The 19,734-nt window shown below is 43.0% G+C and overlaps 1 protein-coding gene across 1 annotated transcript in view; it reads left to right on the plus strand.

Moving 5' to 3' along the window:
• Positions 1-19,734, plus strand: part of RYR2 (ryanodine receptor 2) — a 698,126-nt gene that overhangs the window by 233,982 nt on the left and 444,410 nt on the right. The window contains exon 4 of the mRNA XM_074948896.1: positions 16,652-16,666. Within this exon, the coding sequence (XP_074804997.1) occupies positions 16,652-16,666 (15 nt within the window). The remainder of the gene's footprint in view (positions 1-16,651; positions 16,667-19,734) is intronic.

Below are 19,734 nucleotides of genomic sequence, written 5' to 3' on the forward strand. Positions count from 1 at the left end.
GCACATGGGTGAATTTTTTAAAACTATTTCTGCTCTGCCAAACATGTATGATTTTATCAGATCACTGAAAGTCATATCTGCAATCTAGAAACTATGGGGCTGATCCAAAGCCCATGGAAGTCTTTCCATTGTCTTAAGTGGGCTTTTGATCAGAGAGAGGTTTTCTGTGGCCCTAATCAGAGAAACAGGAATATGCTTAAATGCTTTGCTGGATCAGGGTCTATGTAGCTGCAAAATGTTATCTTTCCATCACCATCCTCTGAGGCACTAAGAGCATCTCATAAAAAGTTCAGAAAGATTAATAACACAAAAGCCTCTTTTTTCCCCATACTCCTTCATGTTTGAAAACAGCTCAACTATTTTTGGTGAAACTTTCAGGAAAAAGATAACTGAGAACAAGTATACCAAATTTCAATTGAAAAGATGCACTTTTGAGAAAGTTAAAAGAAACTGGAAATGCCCTTTTCAGAATGGAAATGCTTGGGCTATCTTAATATAGGGGTTGCTATGCATTCCACCAGTAATAATGCGAATGAAAATGCAAGCTATCAAAAAAAAATTGAATGTGTAAATCCAGGGAATAGAGAGTCTAAAAGGATTTTTTCTGCATGATTTATCTTTCCTCTTAGAACATAAGAATGGTCATACTGGGTCAGATCAATGGTTCATCTAGCCCAGTATCCTGTCTTCCGACAGTGGCCAATGCCAGATGCTTCAGAGAGAATGAACAGAATAGGGCAATTTCAAGTGATTCAGGCCCTGTCATCCAGTCCCAGCTTTTGGCAGTTGGAGGTTTAGGGACACACAGACCATGGGATTGTGTCCCTGACAATCTTGGCTAATAGCCATTGATAGATCTATCCTCCATGAACTTATCTAATTTTTTTAACCCAGTTATACTTTTGGAGTTCACAAAAGACAGGCTTCTGTGTAATTGTGGACAGCAGATCAAGTGATAGGGCCCCAAGACCTTGCCACCAATCCGAGACAGCACTGCAGGGTCCAACTGCTTGAAAAATATCACTGCCATACTTGAATATGGAGGAACTTTATTTTCCTGGTATGTTTTCTTTAAGATGAAGGAAGTATAAATACTGACAGGAAAAGATGAAAGAAAATCATATATTCTTCTTCAAGTGATAGTCCCTATTTGGATTCCAAAGGTGGATGCACATGCGTGCCATGCACTGGAGCCAGAACACTTTTGTAGTAGTGTCCATTCACCCACATTTGTGTCATGCGTTGTCTGTGTGCTCACATCCAAGGCTGTAAGAGGCCATGCGGGTCAACGCCGCTCCAGTCCCCTCTTATTGCTGCATAGCCAGAGTCAGAACCCCTGTTCTTCGGTGTTCTTAGCTTGCTCAAAGAGCTGATTGCCTACTTTTTTCCCCTTGTATATAGGGTTTATAGTTGTATTAGTTGCATATAGTGTCTGATCGACTCAGCTAGTTAGGCTCCCCCATTGGACTTCTTCCCCCATCAGGGAGCTCCCCCTGCTCCCAGGGGTCATGACCTGGCAAGTTGGATACAAAAACTGTACTTCGTGCCTGCGTTCCTTCTCTGTGAGTGACGAGCACCAATCGTGTCTTTACTGCCTCAGCAAAGCCCACCTTGCTTCTTGCTGCACCATCTGCCAATTGTTCCCACCCAGGACACAAGAAGCAGCAGGATACGGACCCTGGACTTCAGGAAAGCAGACTTCGACTCCCTCAGGGAACAGATGGCCAGGATCCCCTGGGGGACTAACATGAAGGGGAAGGGAGTCCAGGAGAGCTGGCTGTATTTCAAGGAATCCCTGTTGAGGTTACAGGGACAAACCATCCCGATGAGTCGAAAGAATAGTAAACATGGCAAGCGACCAGCTTGGCTTAATGGTGAAATCCTAGCGGATCTTAAACATAAAAAAGAAGCTTACAAGAAGTGGAAGGTTGGACATATGACCAGGGAAGAGTATAAAAATATTGCTCGGGCATGTAGGAAAGATATAAGGAGGGCCAAATCGCACCTGGAGCTGCAGCTAGCAAGAGATGTCAAGAGTAACAAGAAGGGTTTCTTCAGGTATGTTGGCAACAAGAAGAAAGCCAAGGAAAGTGTGGGCCCCTTACTGAATGAGGGAGGCAACCTAGTGACAGAGGATGTGGAAAAAGCTAATGTACTCAATGCTTTTTTTGCCTCTGTTTTCACTAACAAGGTCAGCTCCCAGACTGCTGCGCTGGGCATCGCAGAATGGGGAAGAGATGGCCAGCCCTCTGTGGAGATAGAGGTGGTTAGGGACTATTTAGAAAAGCTGGACGTGCACAAGTCCATGGGGCCGGACGAGTTACATCCGAGAGTGCTGAAGGAATTGGCAGCTGTGATTGCAGAGCCCTTGGCCATTATCTTTGAAAACTCGTGGCGAACGGGGGAAGTCCCGGATGACTGGAAAAAGGCTAATGTAGTGCCAATCTTTAAAAAAGGGAAGAAGGAGGATCCTGGGAACTACAGGCCAGTCAGCCTCACCTCAGTCCCTGGAAAAATCATGGAGCAGGTCCTCAAAGAATCAATCCTGAAGCACTTACATGAGAGGAAAGTGATCAGGAACAGTCAGCATGGATTCACCAAGGGAAGGTCATGCCTGACTAATCTAATCGCCTTTTATGATGAGATTACTGGTTCTGTGGATGAAGGGAAAGCAGTGGATGTATTGTTTCTTGACTTTAGCAAAGCTTTTGACACGGTCTCCCACAGTATTCTTGTCAGCAAGTTAAGGAAGTATGGGCTAGATGAATGCACTATAAGGTGGGTAGAAAGTTGGCTAGATTGTCGGGCTCAACGGGTAGTGATCAATGGCTCCATGTCTAGTTGGCAGCCGGTGTCAAGTGGAGTGCCCCAGGGGTCGGTCCTGGGGCCGGTTTTGTTCAATATCTTCATAAATGATCTGGAGGATGGTGTGGATTGCACTCTCAGCAAATTTGCAGATGATACTAAACTGGGAGGAGTGGTAGATACGCTGGAGGGGAGGGATAGGATACAGAAGGACCTAGACAAATTGGAGGATTGGGCCAAAAGAAATCTGATGAGGTTCAATAAGGATAAGTGCAGGGTCCTGCACTTAGGATGGAAGAATCCAATGCACCGCTACAGACTAGGGACCGAATGGCTAGGCAGCAGTTCTGCGGAAAAGGACCTAGGGGTGACAGTGGACGAGAAGCTGGATATGAGTCAACAGTGTGCCCTTGTTGCCAAGAAGGCCAATGGCATTTTGGGATGTATAAGTAGGGGCATAGCGAGCAGATCGAGGGCTGTGATCGTTCCCCTCTATTCGACACTGGTGAGGCCTCATCTGGAGTACTGTGTCCAGTTTTGGGCCCCACACTACAAGAAGGATGTGGATAAATTGGAGAGAGTCCAGCGAAGGGCAACAAAAATGATTAGGGGTCTAGAGCACATGACTTATGAAGAGAGGCTGAGGGAGCTGGGATTGTTTAGTCTGCAGAAGAGAAGAATGAGGGGGGATTTGATAGCTGCTTTCAACTACCTGAAAGGGGGTTCCAAAGAGGATGGCTCTAGACTGTTCTCAATGGTAGCAGATGACAGAACGAGGAGTAATGGTCTCAAGTTGCAATGGGGGAGGTTTAGATTGGATATTAGGAAAAACTTTTTCACTAAGAGGGTGGTGAAACACTGGAATGCGTTACCTAGGGAGGTGGTAGAATCTCCTTCCTTAGAGGTTTTTAAGGTCAGGCTTGACAAAGCCCTGGCTGGGATGATTTAACTGGGAATTGGTCCTGCTTCGAGCAGGGGGTTGGACTAGATGACCTTCTGGGGTCCCTTCCAACCCTGATATTCTATGATTCTATGATAAGCTAGAGAACTTCGCCTCCGGAGGCTTCTAATGGAGTAGGCTATGCGCCCATGTGTGCAGTTAGATGTGGGACTGGTGGGTCTGTCAGAATGGCATCCATCACTGCCGGTGAGCGCCCCTCTATCTTCCTGCCAGGCGCTGGAGCCATCGATACTGCCATAGCCTATGAAGCCACACTGTGAACACAAGAAGCAGTGACATGAACATCAGGGCAGCTCCCCCATAGGGACCGCCCCACAGCACAGTGTTGCCTCCACAAGCCGAGCCAGGTTGGGTGAAAAGTCACGCACCGATCCAGCTGCCCCAACTCCCAAGAAGCCCTGGACCGAGCACAAGGAGAAGCACCGATGTGATCCGCCAGTGCTGCTGCCAGCCTTGCTCACCAGTCTGGTACTGCCAGCACTGTCGATGCTGCCGGGCCCCTCTAGACTGTCGTGTGTGGTTCCCCATACGTCCGGCCACCTGGAATAGCTGATGCCTCCTGAGGAGCTTCTGCTCCCATACCCTGGTTCCCCACTGCTCTCCAATACCCCAGGCACCTCAGTCCTGCCTTCTCCGGTGGATGAACCTCTCCTGCTCCTTGCTGACTGGCACCCTTCTTCCGCCCGCTTTGCACCACCAGCACTGTCAGCTCCTCCCCTGCCGGACCATCCTCAGAGTCAGAGTGCTTCTCAGAGCTGGATCCCTCCTTTCCCCCTACTCAGTGTTGCAGACCAGATCCCAGGCACCGACTGCGCTATCCACTGGCATCCGGCCCTGCTGCTGAGCCATGGTTCCACTATCCCTGTGGCTTGCTGACACCGGTGATCTTTATGCTTCACCCTACTGGCCTCCCTAGGACCTGTATCGGGACCATCGGGTTCCGCCAGTGACATCTTACCGACCATCCCCTGCCCACACCATGCCCTCTTCAGTTTATGACAACCCTGGGGAAGACCTAGCGCAGCCAGTACCATCGGTACTATCGGTCCCTACCATAGCCTTGTTGTCAACGGATGAGGCACTGATTCCACCCTCCCTCTCTCCTCCTTATGACCAGGAAAAATACTACAACCTGCTTCAGCAAGTAGCTGCGGCCATTGGCCTCATGGTATAATAGATCCAGGACCCACAAAACCAAAAACCACAAAAAAATAGCTGCTGGATATTCTGCCACTGCCGGGACCCTCCCAGATGGCCCTCCCTGTCTATGAGGCCATTCTGCAACTAGTGCAGTCGGTTTGGCATACACCAGCTGCCTGTAGCCCTATTCTTAAACATGCAGAAAGGTATTTTTGTCCCGTCTCAGGGCACACACTTCCTTTTCCCCCACTCACCCACTCCCCAAATCACTGATAGTTCATGCGGCGACCGAACGCACTTGCCAACAACACCTCAAGTCCACTCCTCCAGACAGGGTGGCAAAAAAGCTGGACCTTTTGGGCAGGAAAGTTTATTCTTCTGTGGGACTCCTGTTCCGTATGACCAACTATCAGGTCCTGTTGGCGAAATACGACTTTCTCACCTACTGCAAGCTTTCGGAGTTTCAGGCTCTTTTGCCACCAGACAAGCAGTGAGACTTCCAGATGCTGCTGGACAAAGGCAGATTGGTTGCCAAGGTGAGCCTCTAGGCAGCTGTGGATGTCGCTGACACTGCATCATGCTCTCTGGTGTAGTCGGAGACTCCTGGCTCCAATTGTCTGGGTTCTCTAAGGAGGTCCAGACCACGCATGAGGACCTCCCCTTTGATAACCATAAACTTTTCAGTGATTAGACAGATGACTCCCTACCCTGACTGAAGGATTCTTGTGCCACGCTGTGGTTGCTCGGCATTTATACCCCATCTCATGGGCAGCAGAGGTTGTCCTTTTGCCTATGCCCCACACCCTCTACCCTCCCTACTTTCAAAGACAGCAGGAGCCATCCCACCATCACCAGTGTGCTCAGTGGTCTTGCTACTCCACCACTACCACCTCCGCTCCATCAACCCTCCTGCAACATCAATCTAAGCAGCAGATTTGACTCCTCCATCGAGAACCGTGAAACTGTTCCTATCCCTTTCATGGGGCTCCAGGTCATCTTTGGGGGCTGTCTTGCCCTCTTTGGCCACAATTGGGGCATGAACACCATGGACCGCAGGGTGTTCCACATCATTCACCGGGGATGCTCTGTAGAATTCTTCTTTCCCCCCTCGCTGCTCTCTCCATGGTGGCTGTGGAGGTCCCTCCCATGAATTTCTCCTCCAAGAGGAAGCAGACATCCTTCTCTGGAAGGGTGCCATAGAGCTAGTCCCCCTGTGTTACCAGGGCCATGGCTTTTATTCACCATATTTCCTTATTCTGAAAAAGGAAGGTGGCCGCTGCCTGATCCTGGACCTCTGGTTAGTCAACAGGTTCATATGAAAATTCACGTTCTGGATGGTCATGCTTCCCCTCATAATCCCCTCCCTCTCCCAGGGAGCCTGGTTTGTGGCTCTCAATTTGAAAGATGCGTATTTCCACATCAACATTCACCCAGCTCACTGGAGATTTGTCTGTTTCAATGTTGGTGATTCCCACTGTCGGTTCCGTGTGCTCCCCTTTGGTATCGCCACCGCTCCCTGGGTATTCACAAAAGTCTTCACTGTCATTGCAGTCTACATGTGGTGCCTTGGCCACTCCGTGTTTCTCTACCTGGATGACTGGCTCCTAATTGTGATGACATGCAACCAACTCCTCTCAGCTGTCTGGGCCCTTTGGGCATTTGTATCAACAAGGAAAAATCAGTCCTCATACCTGCTCAGTGGATCACCTTTATTGGGACCTACCTGGACACTCTCGTGATCTGGGCTTTCTCCCGGTGGACTGATTTGCAACTCTCACTTCTTTCATTATGGACTTACACTGCAGTCCGCACACCTGTGTCCATCAATGTCTTTCCATCCTTGGCCACATGGCGGCCTGCACCCCCAGAATGCCCTATGCCTGCTTCCACATGCAGTGTCTCCAACTATGGCTCAAGTTGATCTACAAACTGCAGACAGACCTCTTGGACAAGACCGTCCTGCTCTCGCAGATTGTCTTGGCCTCCCTCAGGTGGTGTACCAACCTGTGCAAGGTCCTGGTCGGCACCCTGTTTACATCTCCCAGCCCCCATGCTAATTTCACCACAGACTCCTGCCTTACTGGTTGGGGTGCCCACCTGGATGGTTATACAGTCCAAGGCCTCTGGCACCAAGAGTGGCCAGGATGCACATTAATGTCCTGGAATTGAGAACTGCCTGTCTTGTCTGTCAGGCATTCCTCCCATTCATGTTACCCAACAACGTGGTAGCAGTTGTCTATATCAACAAGCAAGGTGGCTCCAGGTCTTCTTCTCTATGTGCAGAAGCTGTCCAACTCTGGAACTGGTGCATTTGGCCATGTGGCGCTCTGTCAACACCTTTGCCACTCACTATGCTATTGCTCCGACAACAGATGCGGCAGTCAGCCACGCTGTCCTTCAGACTGTAATTTCTTGCAAGTCCTCATACCCACCTCCATGCTGAGCATTGCTTGCTAATCACCCATGTTTGGATGCATATAGGTACCATCACTTGAAGAAGAGGAGGAGGTTACTTATCTGTAACAGGAAGTTCTTTGAGATACATGGTCCCTATTTGGAGTCCAGTACCTGCCCTTCATCCCCTCTGCTGCGGGCTACATTGTGTAGTGGTAAGAGGGATACTGGAGTGGCGTCAATCCACACAGCCTCTTATAGCTTTGGATGCAAGCACACAGATGATGCATGTGAGGGTCAATGGGCGCTACTACAAAACTATTCCAGCTCTGGCACATGGCGTGGATGCGCATCCACGTTTTGAATCCAAATAGGGGCCACACATCTCGAAGAGCCTCCAGTTACAGATAACCTCTTCTTATGCAAGAAATTTCTCTCATTCTTTCCTTTTTTTCCCTTTTCCTTTTTAGCATAATTTAAAACGTGAAATAAAAATAAATCTTGTTTCTTGTTGCTTGGAAAGTGCTAAAAATTCCTGCATCCAGATCTGTTTGCAGCATCCCAACAACTTGGTGTTGACTTATGTATTAGTGGCCAAATTTTGAAAAGTGCACAGCACCCACAATTAGCTCCAGATTTTCAAAAGAGCTTAGCTCCCATGTAGACACAGAAATATAGTGGCCAGATTTTTCAAAATTGCTCAGCACCTGACAGCTCCGATTGAAAGCAATGGTAACGTTTTAGCTCTTCAGAAAATTTGGCCCTCATATGTCCAGGTGTGAATTTTTTTTTAAATCCATGTGTATAATCCTCATCAAAATGTTTCCTTTACATAACCTTCAGAAAGCAAGAGATATTTTTCTTAAATGCTAAAATGCTGAAGAGTAGGTGCTTTATCCTGCACCCAGTGAAGTCAATGACAAAATTCCCTTTGACTTCAGTGGTGTACACTTGTGTCCTAAATATTTAAGGAAAAATCAGACTGATGAACCTTTTCTGCTGAAATCAAATACTAGCCTTTTTCTCTCCCTCAAATGAGTTCTGTTTGTTTCAGCCCACATGTACATTGGTGATAAGGCTATTCTTCATATTGGTATGCAAGTAAATCTTTTACAGTGAGAGAGGAACACATTTTAGATATTTTGTAAAACACTTACTTTCAAATCCCACATGGAGCTTGGTTAGGTAACAGAGAATCTGGATTGAGGGGAACAGAAAATGAGTTGAACAGAATAAAACAGAAGAGCTGGCCTCTAGGAAATACAGTTTGGAGATGAGCAGAAAAAAGAAACTGGGGGTGTTTCAGAGGTTAAAATGGCAGTGAGGAACTAAGCTTCAGCAAAGCATAGCAAAGGGTACAATACATCTGCAATATCATTTAAAAGTAATTAGTTGCATAGCTTAGGAGGGCTAATTACCACAGTTTCAAATGTTTTTAACAAGTCATCTGAGAATGTGAATGTTCTGTGAGAATTTTCTTGTGTGCAATGTATCACTAAGTACATCTATAGAAGTATAGATATTTTATGTTATTATGGGTAGAACCATGTTAGGAATGTTCCAGAACAAATACAAAGACAAAGACATGGCCCTTTCCTTGAAGAACTTACATTGTTATTTTGGACATCACCTGAAGTATATGGAGGACAAATGGAGGAAGAACAAGGGTCTCACCTATGTCACCACATGGTCAGCCAATTTAGGCATATACACATCTTGATGACTTAAGTGAAAATTGAGAGAAGGGTGGGAGAGAGAACCACATGAGGCTCAAATAAAGAGTTATACTAAAAGTTGTCTTTAATATGGAATTACTGTTTTACAGACCAGTGCCTAAAGGCATAATTTAATCCAGAACTGAAAGTCCTTCATAAAAATAATTATTTTAAATTAATCTAAGAGTATTATGGATTATGTGATTTGATGAAGCTCTTTACTTTTGGGATTGTAGCTCAGTTCCATTTAAGGGAAATTAATGTGGTGATTGCCTAAATGCACTTCTCTCTCCAAGGCTGAATTGATGTGAGGTCTGAATTTTTGTATGCACCAGTAGAAATATCTTTCTAATATTCTATTATGAATCCTTTCCCCTTTACTATTCAACATCATGCTGTAGAACTGTTGTCCATGCATCACCAGTGGACTGCAGAAAACTCGGTTGCCATTGGATTGCCTATTTCTTCTTATTCCCAGCAGCTAAACCACAATAAAACCAAGCTAAAAATACACCAAAGACATTCCTAATATTAGTTTTTCATGTAAGCAATAACTATAGCTGTCAGAGGCATGTTACGATAAAGAATAAAATGGGTATTGTAAGGAAACACTCTCTGTACTAAACTGTGGTCTAAACTATGAAAATGGCAACTACTTCAGTAGATAACATATCAAATAATGTTTTACATTATATCGCCCCTTTCATCCATCAGGGGAACGCAGAGCACTTTGTAAACTACATACACAGGACTCACTTCACCTAGCACCAAAAAATCAGGCACAATGTGGGTAAAAATGCTCCAGACAGCTGCAAAGTTGCGTGTTCGCTTCACAGAGGGGCAGCAGAAGCAGAAGTGTCTGTACACTTCCTATAATCCCCAGAGAGAAACTTGCATAGCATTTCCCTTACACTCTCTGCTGGAGGGTCAGTACTGTGTTAGGTCAGTGGCCAGTGGTTCAGTATGCTGCACCCATCTAGTGGGCCAAATCCATATTAGAGGGAGAATAAGGACCAATTCTCTGATTTGTGTTTGTTGTTGTTGTCCAGCAGCACAGACCGCCTGGTAAAATAAATTGGTTAGTCTCTAAGGTGCCACAAGTACTCCTTTTCTTTTTGCGAATACAGACGAACCTGACTGCTACTCTGAAACCTGTCATTATGCAAGGCACTGAATTTAGCCATATGGAGTGGAAATCTATCAACTTCATGAAAAAACTCGTACAGATACAGACAGACATCATCTTCCTTTCCAAATGCAAACAGATGGACATCATACCAAAAGGACTGAAGGTAAAAAATCCATTACAATCTACATACCACACAGACTATGCTGACAGCTTGTGCCACACGCTCTTAAAGAAACTGCGGAACCACCTGATCAACATCCTCTACAGCAAACAGGGAAAGATTAAGAACGAGCTCTCAAAACTGGATACTCTCATAAAAAACCAACCTTCCACACAAACTTCCTCGTGGCTGGACTTTACAAAAACGAGACAAGCCATTTACAACACACACTTTGCTTCTCTACAAAAGAAAAACTATCTAAACTACTACATGCCACAAGGGGCCACAACAGTGGTTCCCTTAACCCACCCAGCAATATTGTTAATCTATCCAGCTATTCTCTTAGCCCAGCAGAAGAATCTGTCCTATCTCGGGGCCTCTGCTTCTGCCCCTCTACCCCCACAAACATGATACAGTTCCGTGGTGACCTAGAATCCTATTTTCGACGTCTCCGACTCAAGGAATGTTTCCAACACATCTCTGAACAACATACTAATCCACAGAGACCTTCCTACCAAGACTACAAAAAGAAGGATTCTGGGTGGACTCCTCCTGAAGGTCGAAACAACAGACTGGACATCTACATAGAGTGCTTCCGTCGACGTGCACGGGCTGAAATTGTGGAAAAGCAGCATCACTTGCCCCATAACCTCAGCCGTGCAGAACACAATGCCGTCCACAGCCTCAGAAACAACTCTGACATCATAATCAAACAGGCTGACAAAGGAGGTGCTGTTGTCATTATGAATAGGTTGGAATATGAACAAGAGGCTGCTCGGCAGCTCTCCAGCACCACTTTCTACAAGCCATTACCCTCTGATCCCACTGAGGGGTACCAAAAGAAACTACAGCATTTGCTCAAGAAACTCCCTGAAAAAGCACAAGAACAAATCCGCACAGACACACCTCTGGAACCCTGACCTGGGGTATTCTATCTGCTACCCAAGATCCATAAACCTGGAAATCTTGAATGCCCCATCATCTCAGGCATTGGCACCCTGACCACAGGATTGTCTGGCTATGTAGTCTCCCTCCTCAGGCTCTTCGCTACCAGCACTCCCAGCTATCTTCGAGATACCACTGATTTCCTGAGTAAACTACAATCCATTGGTGATCTTCCTGAAAACACCCTCCTGGCCACTATGGATGTAGAAGCCCTCTACACCAACATTCCACACAAAGATGGACTACAAGCCATCAGGAACAGTATCCCCGATAATATCACAGCAAACATGGTGGCTGAACTTTGTGACTTTGTCCTCACCCATAACTATTTCACATTTGGGGACAATGTATATCTTCAAATCAGCGGCACTGCTATGGTACCCGCATGGCCCCACAGTATGCCAACATTTTTATGGCTGACTTAGAACAACGCTTCCTCAGCTCTCGTCCCCTAATGCCCCTACTCTGTTGCGCTACATTGGTGACATCTTCATCATCTGGACCCATGGAAAAGAAGCCCTTGAGGAATTCCATCATGATTTCAACAACTTCCATCCCACCGTCAACCTCAGCCTGGACCAGTCCACACAAGAGATCTACTTCCTGGACACTATGGTACTAATAAGCGATGGTCACATAAACACCACCCTATACCGGAAATGTACTGACCGCTATACTTACCTACATGCCTCCAGCTTCCATCCATTGTCTACAGCCAAACTCTACGATACAACTGCATTTGCTCCAACCCCTCAGACAGCGACAAACACCTACAAGATTTCTATCAAGCATTCTTACAACTACAATACCCAGCTGCTGAAGTGAAGAAACAGATTGACAGAGCCAGAAGAGTACCCAGAAGTTACCTACTACAGGACAGGCCCAACAAAGATAATAACAGAACACCATTAGCTATCACCTTCAGCTCCCAACTAAAACCTCTCCAACACATCATCAAGGATCTACAACCTATCCTGAAGGACGACCCATCACTCTCACAGATCTTGGGAGACAGGGGAGTCCTTGCTTACAGACAGCCCCCCAGCCTGAAGCAAATACTCACCAGCAACCACACACCACACATCAGAACCACTAACCTAGGAACCTATCCTGTTGCCAACTGTGTCCACATATCTATTCAGGGGACACCATCATAGGGCCTAATCACATCAGCCACACTATCAGAGGCTTGTTCACCTGTACATCTACCAACGTGATATATGCCATCATGTGCCAGCGATGCCCCTCTGCCATGTACATTGGTCAAACTGGACAGTCTCTACATAAAAGAATAAATGGACACAAATCAGATATCAAGAATTATAACATTCAAAAACCAGTCGGAGAACACTTCAGTCTCTTTGGTCACTCGATTACAGACCTAAAAGTCGCAATATTACAACAAAAAGACTTCAAAAACAGACTCCAACGAGAGACTGCTGAATTGGAATTAATTTGCAAACTGGATACAATTAACTTAGGCTTGAATAGAGACTGGGAGTGGATGGGTCATTACACAAAGTAAAACTATTTCCCCATGTTCATTTTCCCCCCTCCCCCAACCCCCACTCTTCCTCAGACGTTTCTGTTAACTGCTGGAAATGGCCCACCTTGATTATCACTACAAAAGGTCCCCCCCCACCCTGCTCTTCTGCTGGTAATAGCTCACCTTAAGTGATCACTCTCATTACAGTGTGTATGGTAACACCCATTGTTTCATGTTCTCTAGGTATATAAATCTCCCCACTGTATTTTCCACTGAATGCTTCCAATGAAGTGAGCTGTAGCTCACAAAAGCTTATGCTCAAATAAATTGGTTAGTCTCTAAGGTGCCACAAGTACTCCTTTTCTTTTTGTGAATACAGACTAACACAGCTGCTACTCTGAAACCTGTACTTAGGCTTTGATTCTCTTCCCAGGATTTGGCCCCAAGAGATTAAATACCATTTGCGGTTGAATGTAGGGAATTCAGGCCGGCAGATTGGGATTATCCAAACTGGAATCAGGTCAGGATACTTCATCTCTTTCAAGAGGTCAGGACCTTGGTATGATATTACATCTGGAAAAACATTCTTCTTCTACCTAGCAGCACATCTATGGAAATCCATATGTGCAAATCTTCAGGGAAAAAACAAAATGTGTTAAATGTTCAAAATATTTTAATTTGTATTGAGAACTACAGTTCAATGCCATATGAGTCGGTCTCAATGTAAAGATGAATAAAAAAAGAATTGTGTAGCACCATTGGATAGAGGGAGGTATTTGAACAATGATCTGTTTTTTTATAGACCAATAGATTGTATTATAAATTACAGTCACAACTATAGCCATCTTCTTAGTAAACTGGTTACTAGATGAAATACCAGTTGAATGTGTTCTAAACTATAACACCTCGTGATGAACTCTAATGATGAATCTAGGGGGAAAAATACTGGCTTCATTGAAGTCAATGGTAAACTCCCATTGACTTCAGTGGGGTGGGTTTTCACCTAAAGTCTTTAATTCTCATTGTAGAAATATCTCAGAACTCAAAGTATCATCAGAACTGAGTCTGTCTTCTGGTCCATGCCTCTAAATATTAGAGAACCTACAATGCATCCTGAAATTTCAGAGTGTAATAAAATATTATTTTGTGCCTTAATGGCTAAAATGCAGGGTGACCAGATGTCCCATTTTTAAAGGGACAGTCCCATTTTTGGGGACTTTTTCTTATATAGACGCCTGTTACTGCCCACCCCTGTCCCGTTTTTTCACAGTTGTTTCTGGTAACCGTACTAAAATGAAAATCAATAACTCCTCAGACCTTTAATGCCTGTAATATAGAGCTTATTGTTGTGGCATCCTTAAAATTGATTTTGTATGTACGGTTTGTTATTGTAATGGACTTGGAAACATATAGTCATTTTTCATAGGTGTATGTGACTAAACATGTTTGGGCAAACTATGATCTCAATTATACTATTGCAACTTCACTGACAGGCCAGTGGAGTTGCATGTAACTTAGAACAAACTTTTCCCTACTGTTAATTCTCTTCTTTCGTTTTGCTTTTTAGTTATGGGTGATGTTATTTTACTCATTGTTTTAATATCTGTTCCCCTGTTAGACTTCATGCCTTTATAAATCTGTATTATGTATTTTTTAAAACTTCAATATAATCCTGTCTTTAAGCAATATCTCTCAAGGTCAGTATTGAAGTCCTTGTTTAGGATGGCATTAAGATATCTCATAGTATAACTCTGTGTAGTTAATTTCCAAAGATAAATTCTGGATTATTTTTCCTAGTCAAGAGCCCTGTGTTTGCCTCCACTGTGAGGCATGGAGAGGGACAAATATAATGGAGCAGAAGAGTGTCCCCACTTCCAGCTTCCCGCCCCTGAGCTCAGAATACATGGAGTAGGGCCTCCAACGTATGCCCCACCCACCACATTCCTGGGAGTCCATCAAAGCCATCTGCTGATATTTCAGTAGCGTGGGAGCTCTGTGTCTCAGTGTAGGGAGATGTTGCGATAGCTGTGGAACTGTTATACATAGCACGCTTCCCTTTCTGAATGGCAGATTTTTTTTCAGCTGTGTGTTAATCCTGTTGAAAGTCAGCATTCTCCTTTTGCAGTGAATGAGAGATAGGAGATGCAGTTTGAAGACACTTTTTTTTTTTTTTTTTTTTTTAAAGAACCTTCTCTCACCAGGGAGTGGCAGATGTATCTAGAATGCTTTAGTTCTGTTCAATAAATAGTGGTACCAATTTGTGGGGCGTGTCCAGAGGTTCCCCCTAAGGCTTGCACTGTACAGCTGTGCCCCTTACAAGCAGGCACTGTGTGCAGATAGGTGCCTGCCATGCAGAGTTGCCCCTCCAGTACTACTGATTGGGGAAAAGCGCTTGAGGGCTGTCCTCCCTCTGGTTATTTCTGGTGCACATGGCGCGTGTAGTAGTGTGTGTGGCCAGCGGAGCTGTCTTTAGAAAAGGCACAGAAGTGATCCTAGGGATTATAAACTAATAAACCTTACTTCAGTACCATGCAAACTGGCTGAAATAATAACTAGAGTTATACAATACCCAGACAAACATGATATGATAGAGACAAAAGAGTACAGCTTCTATCAAGAAAAATTGTCTCTATAATCTGCTAGAATTCCTTGATCATGTCAACAAGGGTGAACCAAGTGGTAAATTTAATTTGGGCTTTAAAAAAAAAAAGAGAGAAAGAAAAAAAGACCATAACAACCAACCTTTGATAAAGGCATTCTCAAGAGTCTTTTAAGGAATCTCTAAGGAGTCCTGGGATAAGAAATAAAGGTACTGTAAATGATTGGAAACTGGCTAAGGGACAGAAAACAAGGTTCTGTACTTGGACTGACGTTTAATATATTTGTTAATTACCTGGAAAAGGGTCTGAGCAAGGATAGCACAACATTTGTGGATAACAGTTACGTAGGTGAGTGACAAGCAGAGAACTGAGGTTCTTGAGAGACTTAGTAGGAAAGGGCAACATGATGGCAGATGAAATTAAATGTTGACAAAGCTAGGTAAAGCACACTGGGAGGAATAATTTGAACTAGTCTTACCTCTTACTGGGTGATGGTGTATCCATGTTGGTCCCAGGTTACTAGAGAGACAAGTGGGGTGAGATAATCTTTTATTGGACCAAATTCTGTTGGTGGCAGAGACAAGCTGTGCTACACAGAGCTCTTCTTCGGGTCTGGAAAAAGGACTCAGAGTATCACAGCTAAGTACAAGATGGAACAATAGTTTAGCATAAGTAGTTACCACGTATTCTAACTACGTAGAACTAGAAGAATTCTTCCGCCGACTTAATTCATATATGAGTTATTTGAAAACTATATTATGCATTTCCATAATTCTTTGGCATCATAGTGCATATGGCATTTGGAGTAATTCTTTAGAATTAATATGCAAGAAATAGCAGTAGCAATTATGTTTTCTTAGTTTACTATGTACATGCTATTTATAACATAGTCAATGCTATCAGTTGTGTTGCTGTCTGGATCACTGCATTTTGAATGTGGAAACCTGCAGTGAAGTTAGAAGGCATTTGCAGAGCACATTATTAAAATATTTCAACTGTGACCCCTGTGTTCACTGCACTCCATTTTAATTTACACAATAAAAACTATTTAGTCTGATGTATGCTTTAATATGAGACTAAAATTGAGGAAATTATTTTACAGAATTTATGAAGAATTGTTTTGAGCAGATGTGCTTTCTAGCATATACTGTAATTGTATAGTAATTGTTGTGGTAAATTCTGCTTTTAAATATGATTTTACTTCAGTGCATCTTGTTGACTATTTTAAGGAAAACACAACACATTTTTAAGTGACTGAGAGCAAATATTCATTTTATGTTTTCTCTTTTTTTCCCCCGGCCCCCATGGCTCTGCAGAAATTTATGATGAAGGTAAGCAAGCTAAAAAATTAGTATTGTACTTTGTATGACTTTTGACTATTTCATTTAATTAATTATTTATATCTTATTTTTATTTTTTAAAGTAAATATCAAACTTTCACCAGATTTTTACTTCTTGGACTTCTGAAAGCTTTGGATTTAGAAACCACACTAACGTAGTTTAAGGCTTTTTTTATGATCATGGATGGGCGGAGGCAGGCACTCTGGACTGTGTAGAGTAATAATATTTGAAGGCATAACTTTAACAGTGGCAGATAAACTTTTTCTTAAGAATTGTTTTAAAATATTTAAAGCAATTGTCTAAAGAGGTGAAAAACTTTCCCAACCTTTGCTAAAATGTATTTTAATGATTTAGAAAAGATAACATTTGATACATATTTAATAGCTTTTATATATTTGTTGTCTCTATTCTTTCTTTGTATCACCTCTTTTTATGATTGGCCAATTTCTGCGATTTCCAATTAGTTGTTATGGAGTCAATGGGATTGGTGTCATATAGGGTTTGGCACATAATAATACATCTTGTGGCAATAAACAGATAAATGTCCCAGTAAAAAAAATAACGGAACATATTGAAAACAGGTGCGACGCATTCTGCTTCTGCTGTATCTGGAATGCTGCCATGACGGTTTAATACGTCAGCTAGGATGGCTGAGCTCTTCTATGGCAATGGCATCTGCACCCCCAAGTCATCTGAATAAACACATTCCTGGATATGGGTGCCCTAATTCTGGAAACTCTTTTACTTATGGCATAAGGAAGTGCTAGGTAAATTTCAAAAGGTTTTGAAAAGTTCACATGAACCCTGAAAGGTTTAGTTTTTATTCAGTGATTTATCCAAAATGTGATGTTTGTCTATTTTCTACCCTTTCCTCTAAATAGTAATTTCTCTCTCCAATGTATCTGACTACCAATGTATTTATTGATTTATACTCTCTGAAAGAAGTGAAATTCTTTTAAACTGAATAAAGGTAGAATAATTCAATATGTTGTAAACCCACAACCTGGGTTTGGGATTACAGCATGCAACCTTCCATTCCTATATCTGCTGCTCTAGCCTATGGGCTGGAATAATGTCTCCACCCTGTATCTGTATAATTACTGATCCTTTCTCATGGTACACCTCTTGCTTGCCCCATTGTCCCCATCCAAATTGTCACTGTAGAACCAGAACTGCCATTAGTGCCTTTGAAAATCTCCTCCTTTTAGACTGATTCTCTAAATCTATAGGTGGAGCATAGATAAGCTAAGCATGGAAAGCTTCCCCCCATGAATATTTTTTTGTGTTTGTTGTTTTTATTAATAGCCCCCATTCTCTCTGTAACATGAAATAGTACTTTTATAGTCTCTATTTGTATTATTTTGCTAATGAGCTAAACGTTCTGAGTCTGAATGGAGTAAAACTGGGCAACATCAGTGACCTGAAGGTTAAAGAGCAAGATCCCACCAAACTTGGATTTACAAGAATTGTGTAATGTTGTCATTGCAGTAGCTCTTACAGCATTAAAGTGTCCTCCATTCACTACTCTGTGTGGAGAAAAAGGAATTAAACCAACTACAACTACAATTCCTACAATAAAATCATATATATTTGGTGGGATGACTAGCTTTACCCAGCATCAACACTTGACAGGTATCAATAACTTGACATTAAAAAAAGAGTAGTCAACAGTGTTCTTGTGCATAATTCCCTATTTACTGTATTTGTCATGTGGCAGTTTTTAAGCCCATTTTAACATTTTAAGCCTATGATAGTAATAAATTATCTGCAGCCTTGAGGGCCCAATTTGCTCTGGAAATAATGCAGTGGTTTTTATGAGAGGAATACTACATTTTAATACAACATAAATACATATTGTTTTAAAGATTACAAGCATTGGATTAAAAACAGTAGAGTAATTGCCATTAAAAAAAATCGACGTTTGGAACAGTTACCACTGTATCTTGTAGTCTTTGCTTTAGAAGACATTGCTGAAGAAATCAAAGGAAGGTATTGCCACTCTCTCTGTACTTAATAACTGCTCTTACTGAAAATAAAAGTTTACGTGTTATACAGTGGTCAGCCAAACATCGGTAGCATTTTTGTTTTTTTCCATATTTCGTGTAGATCATGGGGCCCATATTTTAGAAGGTTCTATTATGGAACAGTTGATTATTATTTTAATCAACTTTAACTCCTGTTAGAGCTTCACAACAATTTTTCCTTACAATTCCAATCATTGCACTTACCATTTACCATAATTCCCTTCTAATGAGGTACCCATCATAAAATTAGTTTTTGCAGCTGCAAAAAAGCTGTTAACTTGTTCTTAAAAACTCAGAGTCTTTTTAGTGAATAATTCTTCATTACAATGCACTTTAGCTCTTACTTTCTTTTCACACATTCAGCAGTTGTGGGATGTTGTTAATTGCTGGCTTTGGTGACTGGAACTGCTTAAATTTTTATATATTAAAGGAGATGCAATTAGGACTTCTGTTCAGCTATTCAAGCATTACAGTTCTGTAGTCATGCTCCAAAGAGTATCAGAAGTTACTACGATTTATTCTACATAGAAAATTGCACTGATATCCTCATTTGGGTAAGAGCAGTCATACATTTACACACGCCTGTCTCCCACCAGTAGATCCATGAGTTAACTTCATATAGTTCTTCCTCTTTTTTTTTTTTGTTTTTGTTTTTTACTGGCACAGTTCTACATCACTAGTTAAATTGAGGTAGTGGCAATATGGTCATGTACTTACACTGATGTAGTAACACCGGAGCAAGAAGTCCTCCCATTCTTATCCAACACCACACCACTCAATGAAGAACTGACCTGTGTGGCAACCAGGAACTCCTCAATGGCATCAATACTCCGGTTATCCTCTGGCAAGTCTATCTGCCTTCGGAATCATCACCAGTATAAAAGGATTGGCTTTCCTATCTAACAATGGATATGAGATACAGATGACACTAAACTGGGAGGAGTGGTAGATACGCCTGAGGGTAGGAATAGGATACAGAGGGACTTAGACAAATTAGAGGATTGGGCCAAAAGAAATCTGATGAGGTTCAACAA

Source organism: Natator depressus, chromosome 3 (assembly GCF_965152275.1).
Source record: "Natator depressus isolate rNatDep1 chromosome 3, rNatDep2.hap1, whole genome shotgun sequence".
Taxonomy (NCBI): domain Eukaryota; kingdom Metazoa; phylum Chordata; order Testudines; family Cheloniidae; genus Natator; species Natator depressus.